General features: G+C 30.2%; 1 protein-coding gene across 2 annotated transcripts; it reads right to left on the bottom strand.

Moving 5' to 3' along the window:
- Positions 1-1,270: 1,270 nt before the first annotated feature.
- LOC118072678 (uncharacterized) lies at positions 1,271-21,662 on the bottom strand. Of its 2 annotated transcripts, XM_035092724.1 has the most exons (8): positions 20,751-21,654; positions 20,540-20,659; positions 6,070-6,627; positions 4,785-4,959; positions 2,439-2,500; positions 2,209-2,341; positions 2,006-2,117; positions 1,271-1,926 (listed from the first exon to the last, which is right to left on the bottom strand). In XM_035092724.1, the coding sequence occupies exons 2-8, from the start codon at positions 20,646-20,648 to the stop codon at positions 1,813-1,815; spliced, it is 1,263 nt and encodes a 420-aa protein (XP_034948615.1). In that variant the 5' UTR covers positions 20,649-20,659; positions 20,751-21,654; the 3' UTR covers positions 1,271-1,812. The 2 variants fall into 2 exon arrangements, with proteins under 2 accessions (XP_034948615.1, XP_034948617.1); XM_035092726.1 differs by having other exon boundaries at positions 2,006-2,114; positions 20,540-21,662.
- Positions 21,663-23,545: the final 1,883 nt, after the last annotated feature.

The following is a 23,545-nucleotide window of genomic DNA, read 5'->3' as shown; positions in this document are numbered from 1 at the left end:
TATTTATTTGTATTTTTTGTTTCTTCATTAATGGACAGAAAAAAATACCGTAATACATGTGAATACGGAGTTTCAATTGTCGGACGGGGTACCCACCATCCGCTGGTCATAATTGCGAATGCAAAGTCATCAAGAAGACAATGAGAGAGCAAAAAATGGAATTTTAAATTACTTTAATGAGTAATAAAATTTATTGTCTGCACTTGAAATATTGACGAATACAACATTTTTAAATCACTTTTGAAATTAGGCAATAATTAATAAAGATAATATTTAAATATTTAGAAAGAAATTGTTTATTGATTTATTAAATTAAATAATTAAATAATCATTAAATTAAATAAATTCTATGATATTTTTAATTAAATATTGCTCTCTCTCCTCTCTCTTGAGCTTTATGACGTATCGCTACGCTGTCTGATGTACTAAAAAAATATTATAACTAGTTTTTGAAGTCTATTTTGTTAATTTATCTTCGTTTTTTTGCATTTTTACAATCTAATCGCAATGCATTATATTATAACTATTGTTTTTAATATTAATAGGAAGAAAGAAGCGCTTCTAGAATTATAAAACTTAAAGGCCACCACTGGTACTATTATAATTTTTTTTTTTTTACAAAGCTTTGAATTTTTTGTAAACAATTATTCTAATTTTCCACTGGCTTTTGTTTCTACTTATTAATTTTTCTACGAATTTCAATCGTATTTATCCTTAACTATGATTAATAGGCAATGATTAATCATAATAATATTTATAATTATTGTTACAATAATAATGACAATTATGAATAATAATATTAATAGCAATGATAATAATAATTATAAGAATAATAATAGCAGTAATAATAATATTAATAATTATAAAGATAATAATATAATAATAAGAATAAATTAGGAACCAATTATAACATTGAGTAGATTATTAAATTATTAATACACTACATCGTTTTTTATTATCATCTATATAATATTTATAATTTTTTACGGTACATACTTTGTTTTTAAATAAATTGTTTATTAATTTACTTATAATTTTTATATTTTTACTTCTATTTCTCTGTACCGTATTGATTTATTTTTCCTATTTTTTCTGTTATTTCATTAACAGTCTCAAGCAAAAAGAGAATAAATACTGTATGAGGACAATTAAATTTGTATGAATTATTACTAATATTATGCCAAAATAGATTCAGTCAATATTGAAGAAAAGACTATTGTTTTGTGATGTGCCATATTATGATATAATGGAAAATAATTGAGAGAAAAAATATAATAGAGGGTCATGAGTTATTAGTTTTCTATCTACAAATATACAATTTTTTTACTATTTTGGAAACCTTTGAAAATATGTTTTGTTGCTCTTATAAATGAGACCTAGAGACACAGGCAATTTTCTTGCGCTCGCTCGTTAACTTCCTCGGACACTTTGGAAGGCACTTATGAGGCTCATTGAGCGTGAAACGACGGACTCAAAATGGGAAAGGAACATGTACAGTAGTCGAGAGAAAAAAAAAACGGGCAAGCTATTGAAAATTGCGTCGACAATTTTTTTTTATCCACTCCCTTATCTTTCTCCCATTTTCTACATCTTTTTCCTCAAAGAGTAGAAATATTTTAGTCTATTCTTCTACCAAGAAGATATTTTGTTTTTCTTTTTTACAAAAAGAATATACTCTTTCACTCTTGTAATTTTATACAGGAAAGAAGAGTTTTTGCTTCTTTTCTTAACAAATAATTTTTATCATTTCTTTAACTTATATAATTATATTATAATATTAATTATGCAATATAAATAGTCTTAAATGATTGATTACTGACTCGAACGTTTGGCTTCGTTGATCGATGCTAGTCTCGTCAGTTCTACCTGTGAATAATCATTCCAACCAGGCATTCTCGTTGGTTGTATTGATGGACACATTGTTAACTAAAAAAGAAAAAAAAAGAAAATTGATACCTCCAAAAATGATGTAATAAAAAAGAAGAAAAATAAATAAAATGCTCACTGAACAATTTGAATTCTTGGCCATAAAATTCTTAAGGAACCGATTGCGGTTACTAAATGGCCTTAACTCTGGAGTGCGACCAGGACCATCAACTGTATCAACGCAGGTACTGCTACATTAAATGAAAAAAAATACATCCAACATTAATTTTAAAAATATTACAAATAATTATGGCATAAAATTTTTTTTAAATAATCATTTACCTCGTTCGTAATTCTTTTTGCTTGCGTTTATAATGAATGTAAGCTGCTATACAGATAATAACGACAAGAAATACTGCTATTGTGGCACCACCCGCAATACTGGCAGTTTCCAGCATTACCCTTCGTCTGAAAGCTGTTAAAAAATAACCAGAGATAATAAGTTTGACTATTCAATTGAGTTTATGAGTAGGAGTAAAAAGATTTTATTAGATAAGTGCACATGTACTTACGCAAGTAGGAGCCATCCAAGTCCTTGAATTCACACCTTTGACCTACAAATCCATGAGCACATCTGAAAAAGAAAAAAAATTTTTTAAAGTTACTTAAAAATTAAGTTTATCTTAACGAGGTACGATAAAAATCATTTAAAATATAATGACTCAATCATAAGTATGTTTTTTGAATTTATTCCTCGAAAATACTTGGCGGAAATAATGGATCAAGGGGCTAATTAACGTCAGGTTGATATCTCATCATGATTTTTTTCACTTTTTTGCAGTACGAGAAGAATAATTGAGTAGCTATAATTGATACCATTCCCACGACAATTTTTCTCACATTAACGGTTTCATCAATTAATTAAACCTTTATGATTACATTAATAAATTAATTGTTAACTCAACACGTGCTCCTACACATACAATATGTACGAATTATTCTTTTATTATATCCTTGTAAATACAATTTTTTATGAAAAAAAATATATATCAGCTCTGAATTTAAAGTACACAAGTAATTAACTGTTAAAATACACGAAAAATTTCGATATTTCATTTTATAAAATGAACCTATTTAAAGTAACGTTATAAAGCTTTTTTTTGTTCATCATAAAGTAGATTTATCTAAAAATATAATAATAAATATTATAAAATTGATGATTATCAAAAGTCATTGTTATTTTTACATCCGCGCATTATGAGATCATTTAAATTGATCTGAATCATGAAGTGATAAAAAATAAAGTTGCTATCTTGATAAAAAATGTTACATATTTATTCAATCAAATACATACTGATAAAAAATTTTGATTAATAAGATTTCCATACCACGAATTGTAAAGTTGAGAATATTAAAAATAGTTACAAAAAATAATCAACTCCAACAACAATATATCTTGGAGTATATTTATCAGCTATTTTTTTTTAAAGAAGCTTCTTGACCGTGTGAAATAATTTTTATTTGAATGAAGAAAATAAATCCAATTTTTCCGTATATTTGTTATGGTGTATACAACCTGACAAAACTAATTTGTGGACCCCCAAGTGTGAAAGAAAAATTTAAATACCATTTTCTCTTTGAATATAGTACCTAAGAATTCAAAGCGTGTCGGCCTCTCAGTCGGCACATGAGAGTCTAGTAATGAGAGCGAGAAAATGAGATAAGTAGAACGTAAGTATTTTAACGATCGTCTCTATACACCTATGTATACTTACATGGATTTTTATTTTATTTCAATTTTAATATATATTTTATTATATAATACATATATGTATACATGTATATGTTACATTCGTGATGTTAAAACCCGCATAGAATTTAGTTGAACGTGTTTGGCCACGAAACCTTAGGATTATCCTCGCCCTTGGTAAAATAAATAATGTGAAATCAAAAGAGAAAAATCCCTTATTCTTAAAAACTCATTGGTGAAAAATCTATGCCAAGTCTCACCGTACAATTCTTCACGCTTTTTATTATTTATTTTTTATTATTATTTCCTTGCTCTCATATATATATTTTTAAAGTCTCTTATCCATACACTTTCATCAACAGCGACTTCAAGTGAAAAATTAAAATAAGTTATTAACAATAGATTTTTCGTAGAATTAACTCATTATTATTATCATGTTTTTCTCATTTCGTTTATTCTTCAAGAGAATGAACAAAGTAATTGAGAGTTGTCGAAGAGAGATCTACCGCAGAGTCAAAATGAAAGAGTCTAGAGGTAGGACAGAGTGAGAGAGAAAGAAAGACACGAAGGATAATAATAAAAGAGCGGGGAATCACAAGAGTGGTTGTGCTCGCTCGAGCTTCCAGTTTCCCACGCTGTTTGCTTTGTCGGAGTCGATCCGCCAAACTCTTTCGTTTCGCACCGAGAAGAAGGTAAGGGTAAAGTATAAAGATGAACAAACTAAAATCATTCGACCTCAAAAAAGAAACAAAAACTTATAAATATACCTTCAATTAAGAATTATTTTAAGCTCTGAAAAATCAGGCCTAACCGTTTTATTGGTATTTCTTGAAATGTATATCAAAGTGACTAGGGTGAAAATCGACCGGCCAGGACCAACCCCCTATAGCGTGACGTAGATAACTACTGCATTGGCGCAGTCTAGACTTTAGATGTTATGCATTGAATCAAAGGTCAGAGGCCCTGCAATCTGCATTTTAATGTCTCTCAGACATTTTAAATAGGTCCAAGTGCCTCTTTCCTTTACTTTGAATTATTTTCTCATAATTATGCAGCTGTGTAACCATTTTTTCTCAAGTATAAAAGTCTCGTAAGTCATTTAAATAATGCTCACTTTAGTCATATAAGTAAATTGTTATTTTTTCCTTTTTTATCTACTAATACTTACAAACAATTATAAAGTAGAGATTCTTGTATTTTCACAGTAAAACAAGTAGCTCCATTTAAACAATACCATTCTGCGTAATCTGGTGGACATACAGTTTGCTGGTATGTGACGGTACTTGGCCGTGGTGTTGACGTTGGTGGACGTGGCTTAGGCGTAGACCTCGACGAACATGCATCTAAAAATAGTCAAAGAATTAGAAATTTGCAAAAAAATTCTTATAAATTTGATATTTATTATTATCATCTAGTTCCGTTCTAAATCTTTTATACTATACTATTTACCAGTAGGCGTAAGTGAATTAACTAACGACCTAGTTTATTCATAAATCTATATTTTTAACTTCCTGTCATTTTTAAATAAAAATATATTATAATTGCAAATTTAGATTTCATGAAATGTCTCGCATGTATAAAATTTTATTTATATCTGAAAACTAAGAATTTAATTATAAATTATTTTTACTTTTTTAATAAATCAAGATTAATGTGTCAATTATTGTCCACAGAAAATTTGTCAATATTTAAAATTATTATTATTATAATCAATAACTCCTAATAGTGTATATATATCCATGTTATATGCTGTAATTTAAGTACCTTTTCGAATTGAAATATTTGATATCTTTTTTTTTTATAAGCAATATTAATTTATTACAATATCAAATAAGAATGACTTTAATTTTTATTTTAAAAATCTCTTTCAAGTCTCGAATAATAAATATAATTAAAAATAAACTACTGCAATTATAATTGAATGATATGTATTGTATGGAAATTTTTAAAGATAATATAAAGAATATGGAATCCAAAAGTTTGAAATGATATTTTTGATTGAAAAATCATGGCAGAATCATAAATATATGATTAAATTAATGAAGATTTTTAAAGCCGATCAAAATTAATGGATTAATTCTACTGTTGAAGAATTCGATAGGAAGTGTACGTTACACCCAAATTCGAGCATGAAATAATAGCTTTAGAAATTTCTCCCCTCACTACAATAGAGCCCACGATATTCGAGAACTGCTTGAAAGAGAGTCTTGTAGAACGAGCAAAGAAGGAAAGAAATAACATAAAAAAGTGCGTGCGCCATCAACGAAGGAACCGTTTGCTCGTTTGTTGTACCATCAAAATTCGTATAGGTCGCATCTGCCTGTGCTATCTGTCACCTGTTGAAATTTAACGATCGTTCAAAATTCTTGTAAAAAAGTGCATGATGCCAAAAACGAAACCCAGAAGTTAATAATGATAAAGCAAAAAAATAATAATGAATATAAACCACAAACCTGCTATTCCAAAGAATGTATAAGAGAGAACGAGTAAGGTCGCAAGGTATGATGGTATCCTACGTCTTCTGTGAAACCTAGCGACTCCCGTAGACCCTGAGGATTGTTCTTGACGACATGATGACGTTCTATTTGCCACTCTAGAATTATCACTAAGATGTTCCTCTTGACCTCTTTGATGTGAATGTCTTGTGGTTGTAATGGTAGTTGTTGTCGTTGAATTTCTTAAGCCAGTTATCCTTGAAAGACTGTCTTCCGGCATTTCAACGTTTTGGAGACGATCCTCAGACTTGGACTCTGTCACTTGTTGATGACGAGACTCCTGGGCTTGTCTCCGACATATTAGATAACATTGACGAAGCCTTACATCATCTAGAGAGTCATCACTGCCTCTTCTGGGATCTAGAGTAAGCTGTGGGTTGTCCAGTTTCAGCTGATTTTTTTCTTGAATCTCTAATGGTGGTGATAATGAAGGTAATTGATCAGGACCATGGATCAATGCTCCTGATGTAGTTATACCAGGTGCTCCATAACTCCGACGCACGTGTCGTCGTCTCCCTGTAATAAAACACCATCGGTTAGAAGAGCTGCTGCTGGGCAGATGCGTGATCTATCTATGATCAAAGGGGATGCAATATGTGACATGCGAGAGATTTTCACATATGAAAGCCTGATATTTTGTAACATATTAATAAAAAACTGGATGAATCATATATGATGATGCAAATCTGTTTATTCCATCAAACAGATATGGAAAATTCATCAACTATTTTTTTTTAATATCTACATTATAAATCAAGTTTAATCAAATAACTTGCACGTGATAAATGAAACACAATTTGCAAGTTCATGGAAAAAAATATTGTAATCATGATAGAGATCAATGAAGTGAAACGTTCATAGCTAACTTCTATTCAGCCTAACGAAGTTGAAATCATCGTACAGTATAATTCCAATAAAAATTTGGATCACTCTCACAGCTAAATGTATGATTCTCAACGACATACTTAGAAATAAATATTTACAACTTTATAAAATATAGTCATGTTGAAAATGTTTTTTTTCATGTTTGTACCAATTTTAATCGTAAGTTTATAACTGTTTGACATTTTATCTCAATTAAAAAATACAGACCAATTAGATTTATAAAAGATGCTATTATGTTATATGTATTGTTCTTAAAGTAACTGGATAAGAAGTTTAAGTTAAAACTAATCTTCAAGTCTTATAAGCTTGACATTATAAAATTGAAATTGGGACAAGTTTTTGATAACAAAGTTATTGAAGATATTACTTTTATTTAGAATAAAGGTATAAAAAGAATACATACAATTAAATGTTTTGACAATAATAAAATGTCCTGTTCATAGCTTCTTTGAAGACTATGGTAATTTGGGAAAAATCTATTGAATATTTAACAAAATTGTCACGTATAATATATATAGATAAACACGACCTTTTGATTACATACTATTATGAGAAAGAAAATTAAGTATAACTAATTTTAACACCTGACAGTTCAGCTTAAAAACCCAACAATGTGACCATATACAGTTTATCTATATCAAGTAATCTTATCGAGTATTTTATCAACAAGATAACCACTAGGCATAGGTAAAACATACAAAGAGAAAACTCTGCAATGGAATTTGTCATGACTGTAAGTAGGTGACACACGAGTTGGAACATGCGTCGTCATCGTCCCACGTGCACTCTTGGTCTTATTAATAATTGGCCATTTCCCTCCTGTATGTAACCCTCTCTCTTTCTCTTAGTCTCTTTTTTCGTTTTATTCTTCTCTATAACATACCGCTTTATTTCGACTTATTTTGTAATTACGCGAGTTCGCGCGTAACTTCCGCTAATCAGATGATTATCTCTATGATTCCAACTTACTACTTAGTCAGTTAAAATAATCTTTCAGTGTGAAAATATTGTCGTCTTTATTAGTTTTTTTTTTTTAATATCATTTTCAGTAAGTATAAATTTTTAAAATGAATTAATAATTGATCAATTTAGGAGATATAATGAGAATCAGAATTTCTTTGGCACGTGGCTAGAGATTTATATATTCGGGGGTGGATGAAGAAGAAGGCCAGCTGCTGGCATCGCTGACAGCACATAGTGGAAAGCCTTAATAGACCCTTGAATGTATTAGTTCATGTTAAACAGAAAAAAAAACTGACCCTCTTTGGATTTATATCAGATGTGTTATGTATGCTCAAGTCGGATGCAGCCGTTCTAGCTCTTTCCAGATATGTGTATAAAGATTTTGTTGGTCTACTCACGTTTTTCGACATTCGTAGCAGCACACACAACTGAATAAGTCTTTCAAGCTTCCGGATGTAAAGATAGCGTAGAATAACCTAACTATTGTGTTTGAAGGCTTGAGGGATCAAGGGTTTGGTTACTCTTTTACAACATCCCTTATTTCTATTGTTGGAACCACCAGTTGGTTAAATTCTATTAGTTCCCTCATGCTATTCAATTATCATTTTCATATTTCAAATTTAAGTTGGAGTTTTTAATAATCTGCATTTCTATTTAGTTACTAAATATACATGGAAATTCATCTTTTCAATTTTTCATCTTGATTTTCATCAAGATTATTGAATGAGATTCCTAACTCTTACCAATTGTACTAGAGTGATAAATATTTATTTTTCTTATCCAATCTTTTATTGATCGAGAATGAATATTTCTCTTATGACAAGATAGATTTTAATCAATGTATTTTGATTTAAATGATTAAATACCAAATTTTGATACAATTTGATTTAACATAAAAATTTATTATAAATTTGTTCGTATAATAAAGTTTTATAATTAAAATAAATATTTTATAATTTAAAATTAAATGAAAAGTTTTTTTATAATTTCCATAATCAAATTCTGAATTTATTAATAAGAAAGAAATAAACGAATCTAAATAAAAGAATAAACAAATTAAATTCCCAGTTGAGTTTAATATCAATACTATGTACTGCTATATATTTATGAAGCAGTACCAACTGGTGTCATCTTTTAAGCAGTCTATAAAAATAAGAAAAAACTGACATGGCACGTGCCAACACTTGGCTTGTCTGATGAACACACGATGTGAACCTATTTATGACGACAATGAAGAATAAGAATAATATAAAACAGGCATTCAGTACCTCAACATTTTCATAATCTTCAGGGGGGCCTGCTGATGCAAGGGGTCGAAGGTAGAGAAGTGGTAGAAAAGAAGCGATAGATAGCACGTGGCTTTGAAAAATAAGAAGATCTATCTGCACATGCTCTTCCTCTCCTACTACATACCTTGTCTGCATTCAGGAGCCACAGCTGCCAAAGTTAGATTGAGGAAGAAAAAGAGAATGAGTGAGTGAAACAAGCACAAATTTTACCTGTTTCTCTGCACTCTCTTGTTGGTGGGTCCTATCTTTCTATCTTTCTTTACCAAGCGATAAATGATCCCTAACATCAGGCCAACGAGTATCACTAAGTAATTCGAGTTTGGCACGCGCACTTCAGCTTCCTTTTCATCTACTACATGTACAAGACACTGCTGTCATGTCAATACACTTCCTCAGCTATCACTAGCTCAATGATCCTTCAAGACATATTGATGATCGCTTCTGGGTGGTTTCTTCATCTTGCTCATCATCAATGATATGATTCTAGTGTATATGTTTAAGTAATAAAATATCAAGAAGGACTCTTTAGCACTGTAACTCTTGTATATACGTTGGTGCTCACACTATACAACCTACGACTCACGCCTTCTACCTACGAGCTCACCTCCTCTTCTGAGTCATCGACTTCCTTTTCGTTATTGGCAATTTATTCTCAGCCTCAGCAAACTTCTTTCAGGTCATTTAATTTAATTAATAGAATTCTAAAAGCCTATCAAAACATTTTTTCAAGTTTGTTTGAATGCTTCAAATTTTGATTGTTTTGGCTTTCTTTCTAGTTTTTTTTTTTTCATCATATTTTGCTAGTTTTTTTTATAATATTTTTACGTCGAGTTTTTTTTTCTTTTTTTAATACGCCTGCAAGCTAAACGACATAAGTTAAGCGTTGGCGTATGGGACTATAAGAAAATTGAGGGCTTCGCCAAAGCTAAAAGGAAAGATAATGGTGTAGAAGTGCGTTCGGCAGCTGCGGCTCGAAAGGCGCACACCCTGTCCGCATCAGGACGAACATGTGCGATACCCAGGTCTTTTTTGGACCACGAACACTACGTCCAAGTGCATATAGAAAGTGCATAGAAAGTGGAGAAGTGAGGGTAGACGCGTGCCAACAACACTCGATTCATTCACAACGCAAGGTTCATCCTTATTATCATTTGGGTTTACTAATTCTTTCGAAATTATTCTTTCACTTTCTCAATCTTTCACCAGTGATATACACGATAAGTTATAGCATCTGTTCTAATGTCTAAATTCACTAGAGTTTAAATCTTGAATATTAATTTACTTGGATAATAATTGTTATAAAAAATCTGTCATTTCCAATCAATAAATTATATTTTAATTTCTTTAAAACATAATTTATTAATTAGATAATAAAATTTAAAAAATGATAGTATTAATTAAATAAGGAGTTAAATGTTGATTTTGAAATAGAATTAAATGTTAAATAAAGCTTAAAATATTTATAAAAAACATAGAATTTATTTTAAACAAATATAAATTTATCCTGATTAAGTTTTTGATGCTTGAATTTTATTAAAGATAAATTTAAAAATTTTTAATCTTCTTAAGTAAATCCATTCACTATGATAAAGATAAATATTTTTTCAATAATGAACAATTCTGAGAAAAATGATCAATAAATTAGAGATTCATTGACCTCGATAGTCTAACGAATTGAAGATATAATTGTCAATATTAGAATGAAATTTCTAGGATTTGAGATTAACGGTGTGTCTCACGGGAGAAAAAAGCTTCACCGACTGATAAAGGCCACCTGAGTAGAAAGAATACTTGAAAAAAAATATCTTAAATATAATCGAGGAAGTATTAAGAGCGTTTGAAGAGGACATTGAAGATTTTAAAGAAAAATGTCAAAGCTGTCTCTTCTTTATCCAAGTGGAGATCAAGATTACTTTGTCAAGAGATCGTGTTATATCATTAGATACATTGGACGTCGTGTATCGTCATTGAGAAAGAAAAAAATGTAACATAACATAATATACAACATACAATGTATAAAGCAGAAAGGAGGAGTAGAAGATATGTGTATGGGCTCCGATGGCGTTATTAGAAGCTTGCAAACCACATTGAGCTGTCTGTGACCAGCACACGCGGGCTCAACAACACATGGTCTGCCTCGGAAGCCGCAGATGGTTCCTTGGACGACGATTATTATGGTTTTTGCCCGTGCTCGAACCCGAATCGAGAGACGCCGACCGATTATTCTCCTTCTTACCACAAAACTAACGACTCTGAGCGAATAGAGCTCTGTCGATCTACTTCTTTGACTTGCTGTCCACTTTGTTATTATGTATATGCACCCTCAACATTCATCAATTGCACGAATGGTTACAGTGCTGCTCTCTTATACATTTAGGTCATTATCCAACCAAAGTTTCATCCAACTCAGGTGGAAATATATCTCGGAGCAAGATGACTCGAATATTCTTCAACTTTCATGTACGAACAGCTGTATTTTACAAGTGTTTATCTTTATTGATGCATTTTTAAAAATGTAATATTAATAAAAAATTGAATTTTAGATTGAAAGAGATTCTCAACATTAAATGATTCTAATTTAGGTGTTTTTTTTTAAATAATTAAAAATTTTAATAACAATTTTTGAGTTTAGGGAATTGTTTTTCAATAAAATAATAATTGGTTGTAGTTTTTTTTTTTTGCAATAAAGTTGTCAAATAGTTTAAAAGATGCAATTTTTTATTTATGAGTACTTTGAATTTTTCTCGATTTTATAAATTAATATTAAATTTGAACAGAGTTTAAACATTTTTTTTGAAACTATACTACATGGAGAAAAGGGTTAAAAATTACTGATTAATACTCTTAAATTTTTATGTTCAGTTTACTTCTATTTTATAATTATTTTACTAAAAAGCTTCTTTTTTCTAAATTATTTATAAAAAAAATTTAATTCTATGACTTTTTTAAATTTACATTAATATAATGTCCTCTTTTTTTTATATCTTATTGGATTAATGTATACTCAAAGAATTTTTCTAAATATTTTCAGGGTTAAAATCCTCTTATTTCGTTTTGTTAAGCAATGTATATTACTTTTATTATCCTTCATTGTCCTCATTTGAAATATGCCAAAGTATAGACGAATGTACTTACACATGAATGATTCTTTCTTTCGATAATCGTGAAAAATTTACTCACTAAAATGTCCAACAACCGACAAATTCTTCACCTATGAATTCAATGATTTGAGCAGAATTACTGAGGTAATTGAGTTTGGACCAATCTCTCTCTCTGCTCTTTCATTTTTTCTTCCCCTTCATGAGCTACCGACTATTTTTCGGCGCAGGCTCTTGGGGGTTTGATCGTCTAGTCATGCATGTGAGGTTAATGCGAGGTAATTCAATCTGGCTAATCGTCCGTATCTGCAGTTGTAATTTTATATCTTAAAGAATTATTCGCTAAAGTGGATCGTTTATGAAACCATTTTGGATTCTCCTCCTCCCCCTTTTATGTACCTACAATCTTATTTCGATTATATTTATGCTAACCAACATATTCTGCTTCTACCTTGTAGATAAATATTTGACTCAAATTATTTATATTTTTCTTATAAAAATTGAGATTTAGGTAAATAAACATTATAAAGAAAAAATCAAAGATAAATGTTACGTTTTTATAACATTGATCTTAACTATAAGTGAACTCCAATTTGTTCATTAATAATGAAAAAATTAATATATTATTATAATTATAAATGTTCCAACTTTAAATATTACTAAACAATATTTTAAAGAATAAAAAACAGATACTAATTGAACAATAAAAAGTGCTGACCCGTGAAGACTTCTATATTAACGAAATATTTTAGTCAATTAAAATAGTTATTGTTTTGCAATAGATAAAAATATGTTGTTTTTTAATGATTTGACTATAAAATGAGAATATTAAAAAAAATTTTATCTAAAAGAATTCTTTGACTTTTTGTGATAATTTATTGACTATTAATTACGAAAATTATAGCCTAAGTTAAAACTTATGGCTAATACTTGAGACAGCTGGTTATATGCTCAGAGTATAATACCCGAAAATTTTTAATATAAAAATTTTTCATTACAGACATTGTTGCTGTAATATATTTCAGTTGTTAAAATACATTGCATATACTTCAATTTATGCCAATAAAATTTTCTAGGGACACAAATTATGATGTAGGTTTAACCCTAGAGGTCCCCAGGAAGATCAAGTCTTTAGGAATATTAGGGATTATCTGTTATAGAATAGTAAAGTTTTCAGTATTCAGTAAAACTAGCCCAACGTTTTGTCAAGGATGAACTAATTTTATAGCTAATGAAGGATCCCAATAATAAAAAAATATCTTTAATAATAAAACGATGATTGAATATATTAAAATGATAATAATAAGAGTGACGTTTAGCATTATTCAAGTTATAATCATTATTTCAAACTGATTATAAAGTTTTATTCAAAAGATTTGAAAATACAACTTGAATGATGTTTCTGTTAAAATTTAATTTCAAGCAAATCTTGATATCTTGTAATTTTATATTAACTTTAAAATAAAACAATCAGAAAAATTAAATATTAAATATTTAATAATGTAATAACCAAAAATTAATTTATTGTAAATAGTAATCCTCATAATGTTCAATCATGAAAAATGACCTGACTTTTATTATATCTCAAAGTGACCACAAAAGGTATGATATTTGTGTTGGTCTTCTCATATATTTCAATTTCAATGAGTAGTTTTGTAGACACTGGATGGGTGATCTTGTTATTATTTCTCCTATTTTCGACAACAATGTGTTGGTTTAGACTGAGAAATTGAATTAAGTAGAGTGAGAATAGTCTTGTATATTTTAGCAGGAGGTCGGTCAACAGGACGACAATAGTGCGGGCGCGATGCCGCGCCAAGGATAATTGGACGGCGTGTTAAATTAGAGGGAGCAGCCTGGTGCTTTGGAGCAGCCAGCGGAACGAGGCGGAATAATTTTCCTTGTTCTCAAGAATGAGGGAAGAGGGAGAAAGCAAAAGAGAGAAATGAGTAAAAGGATCGTTAAAAGCAGTAGAGGGACATAAAAATAGGTGAGAGTTATCCTTTTCAAGAATCCAACTGTTTAGTACAAACTTGTTTCTACTTATACAAAGGGATAAAGATAAACCGTATAATACACTCTTTATGTCCTCATTAGCTTTGAATGAATTAGTGATTATATTTAAGGGTTAAATACTGTTACATAATAAGATTTACCCTCTGCTGGTATTTTTACATGTATTAGTCAAGTTAATGAAAATAGAATTTAAATAATTTACTTTAATTCAATTTAATCATTTTTATAATTAAACTATAATATCTTTAAACATTATTATATTTGAAGAATTAAATTTTATTCAACAGAAAAAACAACTATTTAAAGTATGAGTTGAGAGAGAACTATTTTCAGTTTTTAAGTGAATTTTAGAGCAAGAATATTTTGCATTAAATATTTTATTATGTCATCGTTTATAATAACCTTTTTATATTAATACAACTTCACTATTTTAAATTCCATTTTAATTTTTACTGTTAGTATGACTGAAATAATTAATAAGAAAAGTTGAATCGATTCTCTAAGAATTTTTTCTGTAAAGTATATGCAAATTGAATTTTTATTTAAAGTAGGCTTTTTTTTTACTAACTGAAAACATTTAAAAGAAACTGATTTATTTTAATATTAAATAATAAATGTTGTTTTATCATGAAAATTTTTGAATAAAATGTAGCATTTGGCATGCATAGAAACAGTGAATCATTAAATTTTAGGAGTAACAATTGTTGAAGATTTATAATGCCTTCACACGAAAATTCGTGCAGTTGTCACACTTATTCTCATGCAAGTTCAATATAATGATAATTTAAATCTATAGTGCAATTTTAAGCATGCCAAAATACATCGCATAATTCCCTGTTTGCAACAAATTTTTTATATAAAAATCGAAAAACGAATCATATATTACTCCAAATAGTTGAATTAATTTAGAAAAATTTTTTGGGTAATTTTCCCTAGAGTTTCATTAATCTTTTAATTATTTTTTAATAATACATAAATAATTAATTTCATCTATTTTTAAAAATAGTAATACCTGAAGGGATATAAATGCTGATTGATCTTTAAATAGACTGTGAATTTAAAATGATAAGCATAAAAGATTGCTAAAAAAAGTAGTTTCTAACGAAATATTGATTTAGAAAATATAGAACATGACTTTAAAAAGGATGAGCGTGATAGAAATGTGCAAAAAATCATCGCTCGAGGTCATAAATCATATGGCGACCCACTTGCTTCATAATACACCCAACGGACATCGCGTCAATTCTCGTGCAGGCAGGAAAGTACCTGCCACAACAGAAGCACATTGGTGTTTACCTATTTAAATTTGCATAACTCCCCTCCATCAAAAGACCTCACCAGTCGGAATAAATGATGGTGTACGGTTCATCTATTAGTGGGAAAATACACAAATGATGGATGTTCGTATACATATAATATATCTATATATATAGACACATTATTGTGTATATGACAGTAGAAAAATAATGAGGATGATTTTGGGTTGAATTGATGATGGGCTTCTGATAGACGACTATTTGTTTGCACGCTCACGTTTTTCCGCTATTATTCACCAGTCCATTTGCGAGGGGTAGGTAGTTTGACATTTAGCAAATACCAAGAATGTTCTCTTTGATGTCACACCGATATCCAATTGGGTGGGCTTTTGTTGTGTATTCTAATATAATACTAAAAGTTGCTTCAATCACTCATAATATTTCTTGCATCTTGTTTTTTTTTTCTTTCAAATCGTTGTTATTCTTTTTCTATTTGGTCAATCATATACTCTTTTTTTTTGTTATCCTTTTCCATTTATGGAGAATACGAGCAAGTTGGTGATGACGGGCGGTCAATGGTAAACATACGAACGCTGCTCTAAATACGCCCGGTGTTATACTGGAGATTTTATACTAGCAGCCATAACCGATACTAACAGCTTGACTGAAATGAAATAACAGCAGGACAACAGTGGACGAATGAGACACAAAAGTGTAGTTTAGTCAGCCGGGAGGCTTTCGTATAATATTACAAGGCTTGAAGCCTCTTTGCCAGCACCAGAGACTCTACTTCTGGGTGTCCAAAGATACAACTTTGCACCTTTTCCTGGAATTTACCATTTTTTCAATGATTCCTCATTAGTCTTAATAACTCATATTTATCATCACAACTACTTTAATGAATATCTTGTTTTAAAAATAAAAGAATTTTTTTTATTTTTTAAATAGTTTCATCAATAGATTGTTCAAAATCACTCATGAGGAAAAGTATTTCGATTTAAATAATTTGATCAAAAAATCCAAGTTTAACAAAATGAAAAGACTTTAACTCTAGAAGAATAATCAACATAAAATTTATTGTAATGCTAATTGATTTAGAATTGAATTTTGATCTCTTTTCATTAATTAACTTTTTTATTCTGTCATTAAACTAAAAGAATAATGTACTTTTAATGATTTCTCAAGTATTTTATTGATTTTTTATAATGAAAAAGATACTATTCTGAATTTATTTAAACCATGTTTTATGAAGGCTATTTTTTAAAGCTTAATTAAACACAGCTGGTTTGATAGTTTTATGTAAAATCAATTTGTTTTTATACATCTTATAAAATGAATTCAAATAAGATTTTTCATTATATATAAACTTGTCTTTTTGTGTTTAAAAAATTTTAAATACTTAAAAAAGGATTATTAGTTTATTTAAACTTTTTATATAGTTAAAATAGTATTCATCTAAATTATTCACAATCAATTTTTCTATAATTTAAATAGAAAAGTTGAAAAACTTCATTGAATGAGTATTAGAAATATTTAAATGGGCGAAAAAATGTCAATTTTTCAAATGCCTTCTAAGAAGTCTTTTCATGAATTCTATTTAAGTTTACGTATTGATAGAGATTTAAAAATCAACGATTTATTTACTTAACGCCAATTTCGCGCTTCATACACATCTACATAATACAACAATGCCGAACCAAAAATATTTTCAAACGACCGAGTAATTTATTATTCTGGTATTCAGGTATTGAAAAATTTATCGATAAAATATTTATATTTGTTGCACAAATGAAGACGTATATTAAAGCATTAGAAACCACGCCCAATAGGGATTTCATCAAGAGACCCGACAGAGTGTAGAAGTCTAAGGGGTGCCAAGAGATTGAGGCTCCTGAATCTCGATTAGGTGACCGTTTCAAGCGTGTTCTCTATATATTTTTACTGGTATAAGTGAAACACCTGGTTCGTATATTTCTCCTCCTTTTTTACATTTGTATTTCTCTTCTTGTTTCGCTGCTGATGTTGATGATCTCAGTTTTAAGCCCACCTTCAAACTCACGGTCATTCAAACTATATCTTGGATAATATATCTGTGGCTGCCTCGTTAGAACTTCTTTAACAATGACCAACTAATACCGACAATTATGATCAACATCAAAAGCCTACTTTTATTAATTATTTCTTTTGCGGATTTTTATTATGAATTATATACCTATTCGGATATACAGTGATCAGTTAATCATGTTTTTTTTTATTATGACATTTTCAAGGTAAACGGGTTGTTTTTTTTTCTCTTATCTCAACCTCACTTCAAAAATGATATTTACTCAAAGGTTTATTTAAGGATAAAATCTATTCAATTATGTGTCATGTGGGAGTAGATTTTTTTTTCGGTGACATCAAGGGACTTTCATTTTATAATCCTAGAATTCTCTAATTTGTAATGCAAAAATAATTTCTTAGAATCGAGAAATTTTTTTCTTTTTTTCACTTTTCTCACTCTCACTTTCATCTCACAGTGCTCACCGACTCCCTGTGGTGGATATTTGGGAAGCGGCACTGCACTAACCCAAGCACGTTTTCCAAATTGAAAAATTCAAGTGAGCAGAATAGCATTCCTCGCACACTTAATTTTTTTCTCACTCGCTTAACGTCGGCTTCTTTATAATCTATTCGGGAAAGTGTCTAAAATATTTTCCCACTTTTTGTTTGAGTCTTTTAAATCCTTGTTATATACAACACACTTGACACTAGTATGTTACACTCTGACAAGGATCAAACTTTGAATAAGACATTGAAGCTGACGTCATTTTCCAGCGACAAGACGACCGTAAGATTCACCGGCGTGTTATGGAAACTAAGAAGTACTTCTTTCTCTGTTTTTTCTCACTTTCATTCATCCTTTTGCTATCTTGCTCATACTCTGGACACCCTGTCAGGCAACATAAATAGCCAGACTTTATTTAAATCCTAAAATAAGGGCAACGACATGCGTATTTGGTCGTTTCGTGAATGCTCCAATCTGCGAATTTTTATTCTTTACCCAATTGGTCTGTTAAACCATTTAGCTTTTTCAGTATATTTTAAAGAATTATTATGTGTAATTTATTTCCTAAATCAACTGAAATGTTTTTCAAATATTTACGTTATATGAAACTACAAATTGAATAGAAAAATATTTAATAAATTTTGTTAATTTACTTCCAGAAAAAAACTTATAACGATTCATTATTGAAAAAAAGAAGCTATCAAAATTCTTAATGCTTCATCGCTTAGAAGATAGGCGCTAAGGGTCCAATAATTAATGGCTCGAGGATAAGAAGCATATAAGTATGAGAAGAAGAGAAAAAAAATTTGAAGAAAGAATTCGATCGGTAGGCCACCCGGAAAAACCAATAGTCACACCAAAGACATCTCCAAGTTTATACAATAATCTACCTAGACCATCTCATCTTTTTAAAGCTGTTTAAAACTCCGAAATCGACCTGAAGTAGGTGTGGAATCTCAAAGATTAGATTACTCAAACGTTAGTGAGTATCAATGTGATCCTACTGGGTGTTATAAAAAGTCAATTTGCCAAGCCAGTATAGATTAAGTATTGATGATGACTCGTTTATGTTTTTTGAGACAAGATTATTATCAAGACAAATTAATGTACAGATATTATTTCTCACTAATTTATTTGTTTATGTTAAATTAAATTAATATGAATACTGGAATTATTTGAAGGGTTGAGTTAAAAAAAAAAAGAAACAGAACACTTGAGGTTTGCGAAATCTCACAAGTGCCCATGAAAGGATAGACATCCTACAATGCTATTTAGTTTCTCCTTCTCAAACTCCTGCAACGACAAAAATAATTCTAGACATTAGGTAGAACAATTCGAGTAACGTAAAAAACATAGATTCTCAATGCACATTATTATTACACCATTGGATTAAATAACGGGTAAATATAACAGCTGAAAATCATTTGATAAAATGTAAGGATGAGTTGGAAGAAAAAAAATATTGCGGATGAGAGAAGTAAAATAGAATAAAAGCTGTCGATACAATTTTTGTCTGTCTGGAGATTTAAAAGAAGAGAAATAAGACACAGGCGAAAATACATTTTGTCGTACAAGTGCCACCACATCGTTTCATACTCCATAGAACGATTGCTATTTTCGTTTGGAATAAAAAGATACTCTTTCTCGCTGTCTCGTCTAAAGATAAAAGCCGCCACAAGTCCAGACGTTTTAACGCGAAAAATCGCCACTTTCTTTTTCGTTCCAACTTTTAAATCCTTCTCCATTTTCACCCTCATTATATACTACCGTATTTGTATAAATATCATTTCACAATTGGCTTTTATAATCTGTTGAATTTTTTCAATAAAATCTCAATCAAATAATCAATCTGATATTAAGCTATTGAGATATGTGAATTTTTTTTTACTTATAACGTTTAAATTAATGTCGAGAATCCCATTGGAATAAGTCACTTCACAAGTTGAGCACCTCTAAAACCGTACAGGTCACGTGACTGTCTCTCATTCTCTCTTTTTACGTGTAAAAGTGTATATGTGTATTCGTGAGACACCACGCGAGTCTCCGCGAAACGTCAGCCAGATTATCCTCGGTCAGGCCTTTCATTTACCATACAATTGCACTTTTCAAAAAACATTCTAATTAGTATTTCAGCATTAGATAATTATCATGAAAAAATAGAACATTATCTTGATCAAAGATATACCTGAAAAAATATAACAACTTTTAGAACTTTTCTCTTCACATTAAAGTCACACCCAATTTTTCAGACTATAACATCAGGCTTTCAAACAAGGAATGTCATTGACTCAAGAAAATTCACAGCCATTCCTTTGATATATTAACTCATTGAAATGATCAGTTTTATTGTTTTAAATGATTTTTCAGACTCACCTGAAAGTCTGGCAAGGAACCTGAGCATGCCAGCAGCGGAGTGTAGACACCTAGCTGCACCACCAGCAACGAGAATTCTTCCAGTAATAGGCATGTGTACTTCTGTCATTTATTTGCTATCTTTTTGATGGAAACACAAGATCAGATATTCATAAACTTTTGTCATAAAAATAAACACAAAATAAAAGAATTATTTTATTCACTCGCACACCTTAAATACACCAGTCTCTGAGTCTAGTCTCCATCCTCTCTTCGCCAGTCCTTCAACCTCGTGGCCATCAAACAAGAATTAATAACACACTCGCGCACACACTGATCAGCAGCCGCTTCCAATGCTTGTTCACATGCAGAATTTTATCTTTTTTTTTTTTTGTAGAAATGATATTAAATCTAAATAGCAAACTTGTCAATCTTCAATATGAACAATCAATTATCAATTACAGTAATGAACATCATAACGAAACAGTTGTTTATCCGATTGATGTTAACTTTTTATCCAAAAAAAAGGAAGTGGCCCTTAGAAGGGCCCTCCCAAGACACAACACCACCTCGGTGAATTTATCGTGTGATATTCCTCCCTTCAGGCACGAACTACGTGCAAACTAAGCCCCGTGCCATAGAGCAACCACTCCATCGCTCGCCGGACACGAGCGCCATTGCCACATCTCTGCCACTCGACCCTTTTTTTCTCTTTCTACTTTTGTCTTTTATTTTATTTTTTTTTTTTTTTCACTCAATCTTCTTTAATCACTTCCCAATCCTTTACCTATAAACTCCAATGAATGTCTTTAATCACTAATAATAATGACTTCTTTTGTCAAATAATGTCAATGAATATGCGCAATTTTAATTAATTCACTAGTTTGGCGTTAAAAAAGACTTAGTATGAGAAATAAATAATTTAAGGTTTAGTTGTGACATCTAACGTGTATTAAGTGATCGAGTATGAGATTATATGAGGGGAGATCCGTACAAGTACACGTCAACGAGCCAACTGAGTAGAGCATCTGCCGTTTGAAGTCTTCTCTCCCTTTAGCATTTTGGGTTTGCCTTCTCTTGCTCGTTAACATCTCACCGTTCTCGCTCTCACCAATACTATACGTATATATTCATTAGTGTTGTTCTCTTTCTTGCACACTGGACGTTCGACCGGTGTTCCCCTCTAACTTCTTGCTCTGTTCGAACTATTTCTCTTCCACATATTAACTTTATAATGCTCTTTCTCTTATTTTCTTTCAAATGAATGGGAAACGCGCGCGCGCCCTCGGCAAAGAGGCTTAACCATTTTCACGATGAGTGACGAGGATTCACGAAAATAACCGAGTCTGCATGGAAATATGTATGAATGTATAAAAGATATATTACACATATGTATTGCGTCTCCGGTGAATCACACACACACTCATGTACTTCCCGTATTACACCACGCACGATTCTCTTTTCAATAAAATTCCATTCTTTCTTTTCTTTTCGAATATGCAGTGGTACATTAAATGTCCAAAAATCCCCATTTTTTTTTTCAATTAAAAAAGTTTACAACTTTTTAACATTAAGATAAATTTTGTTTTTATTTATTTGTCCGTTTATTTTGCTTTTTTTCTTTCTCTTGTATTTTGTTTGATTTATTTAATTATTTGATATATGAGTGTGTTAGATTAAATAAGTGACAAATTAATTAACCTATCAAATAAACAAAAGTCAAATATATTGCATGTGTATTGTGGGAATTGAATTATTGGCGCTCAAGTCATAATAGAGCGACATCCATCGGATGACTAATCAACTTAATCAAATGAGTATAAAAAAAGTTGACCTTTATTTTCCGATAAATTTCTGCAGATAAAAATGATCAATAAAATCGTTGAAAAAGTCGTTATTTGAAGGATGAAAAGTGCTAATAAATATTTGAATATGATTGGGCGACGTTAGTTGATAATCAGGATTAGATTGTATATTGTATAAGATTGTTTGAAGAGTCTTGCGAACAAATCGCGCGCGGTGGAGCATTTAAAAATACTTGGAAGTTACCGAAGCATCTCGGATCACCTGCCTTTACTGAAACATCTGCGGCACAATCTCGTTTATCCTTTATCTTTTTCTCTTATTTATCTTTCTACAATGTATCCCGTCTTTCTCTTTGATCTTATAAATTATTGTATTCACCTTGGGGCAATGGTGCATTACCACCTCTGGCTGATGCTTCCTCAAGCATAGAAATTAATCAATCTCGCAATGTTATATTGCTCACCGATGTGAAGAGAAACAGCCGTCACATCCCCCATAAAACAATTTTACTTCCTTATACTCTTTCAAATACTATCTTTCATTTCTCATAACAAAAAAAATACATTTACATAATTCCAGTGATTTCCTAATTTAATGTTATTCTATTACTTATGCATGAAGATGTACCTGCAACAGAAACGGTAAATAAGCTTATGATGAAGAAGGAAAAAGTAACAATAATTCTGACTGTCATAGTACCTATTATTAATTTATAAACCCGTGAGAATGTTCCAAGTGGAACATAATAAAAGTTCTTTGGAATTTTTTCTTTTTTTTTTATCTGTCATATTCCATCTAAAAGAAATATCATCCATTACACTTTTTTTTTTAAAATCATATTGTAATATTTGCCTCGTAATACCACAAAACTTTCGCGATTGTCACTGATATGCGTAATGGTCACGCATACCATGTATATGTAAAATGTACATCAGTAATTTCATCAAAGATCGATCTACAGTTAAAGTTTTAACACTAATGGATCCTTATGGGACATAATTTCAAACATGTAATAAGCTAACCTAGTTTTTATCTTTCTGCGCCAAAAAAATGATAGTGTACCTAACCTTCAGGTTATTAAATACTTTTGAATATGCACAAAATACCTCTTTATATATTGTAAAATCGATATAAATTATTATTAACAATTTTATCTATTTTAAGAAACTATTTATCGATAATAGTAACATTCATAAATTTATTTATATCATATTTTTAATA

This window comes from Chelonus insularis, unplaced genomic scaffold (genome assembly GCF_013357705.1).
Source record: "Chelonus insularis isolate UGA/USDA-ARS -01 unplaced genomic scaffold, ASM1335770v1 contig_94_pilon, whole genome shotgun sequence".
NCBI classification, from domain to species: domain Eukaryota; kingdom Metazoa; phylum Arthropoda; class Insecta; order Hymenoptera; family Braconidae; genus Chelonus; species Chelonus insularis.
This window is presented reverse-complemented; position numbering and strand designations above follow the sequence as displayed.

Bases quoted from the DNA above. Each gene is read 5' to 3' on its own strand.
- LOC118072678 (XM_035092724.1), bottom strand. From the start codon at position 20,648: ATGACAGAAGTACACATGCCTATTACTGGAAGAATTCTCGTTGCTGGT. The intron at 4,960-6,069 runs GTTTGTGGTTTA...GACTATTTTTAG, and splicing joins TACATTCTTTGGAATAGCAG to ATGCATGTTCGTCGAGGTCT. The intron at 2,118-2,208 runs GTAAATGATTAT...CATTTAATGTAG, and splicing joins CAAAAAGAATTACGAACGAG to CAGTACCTGCGTTGATACAG.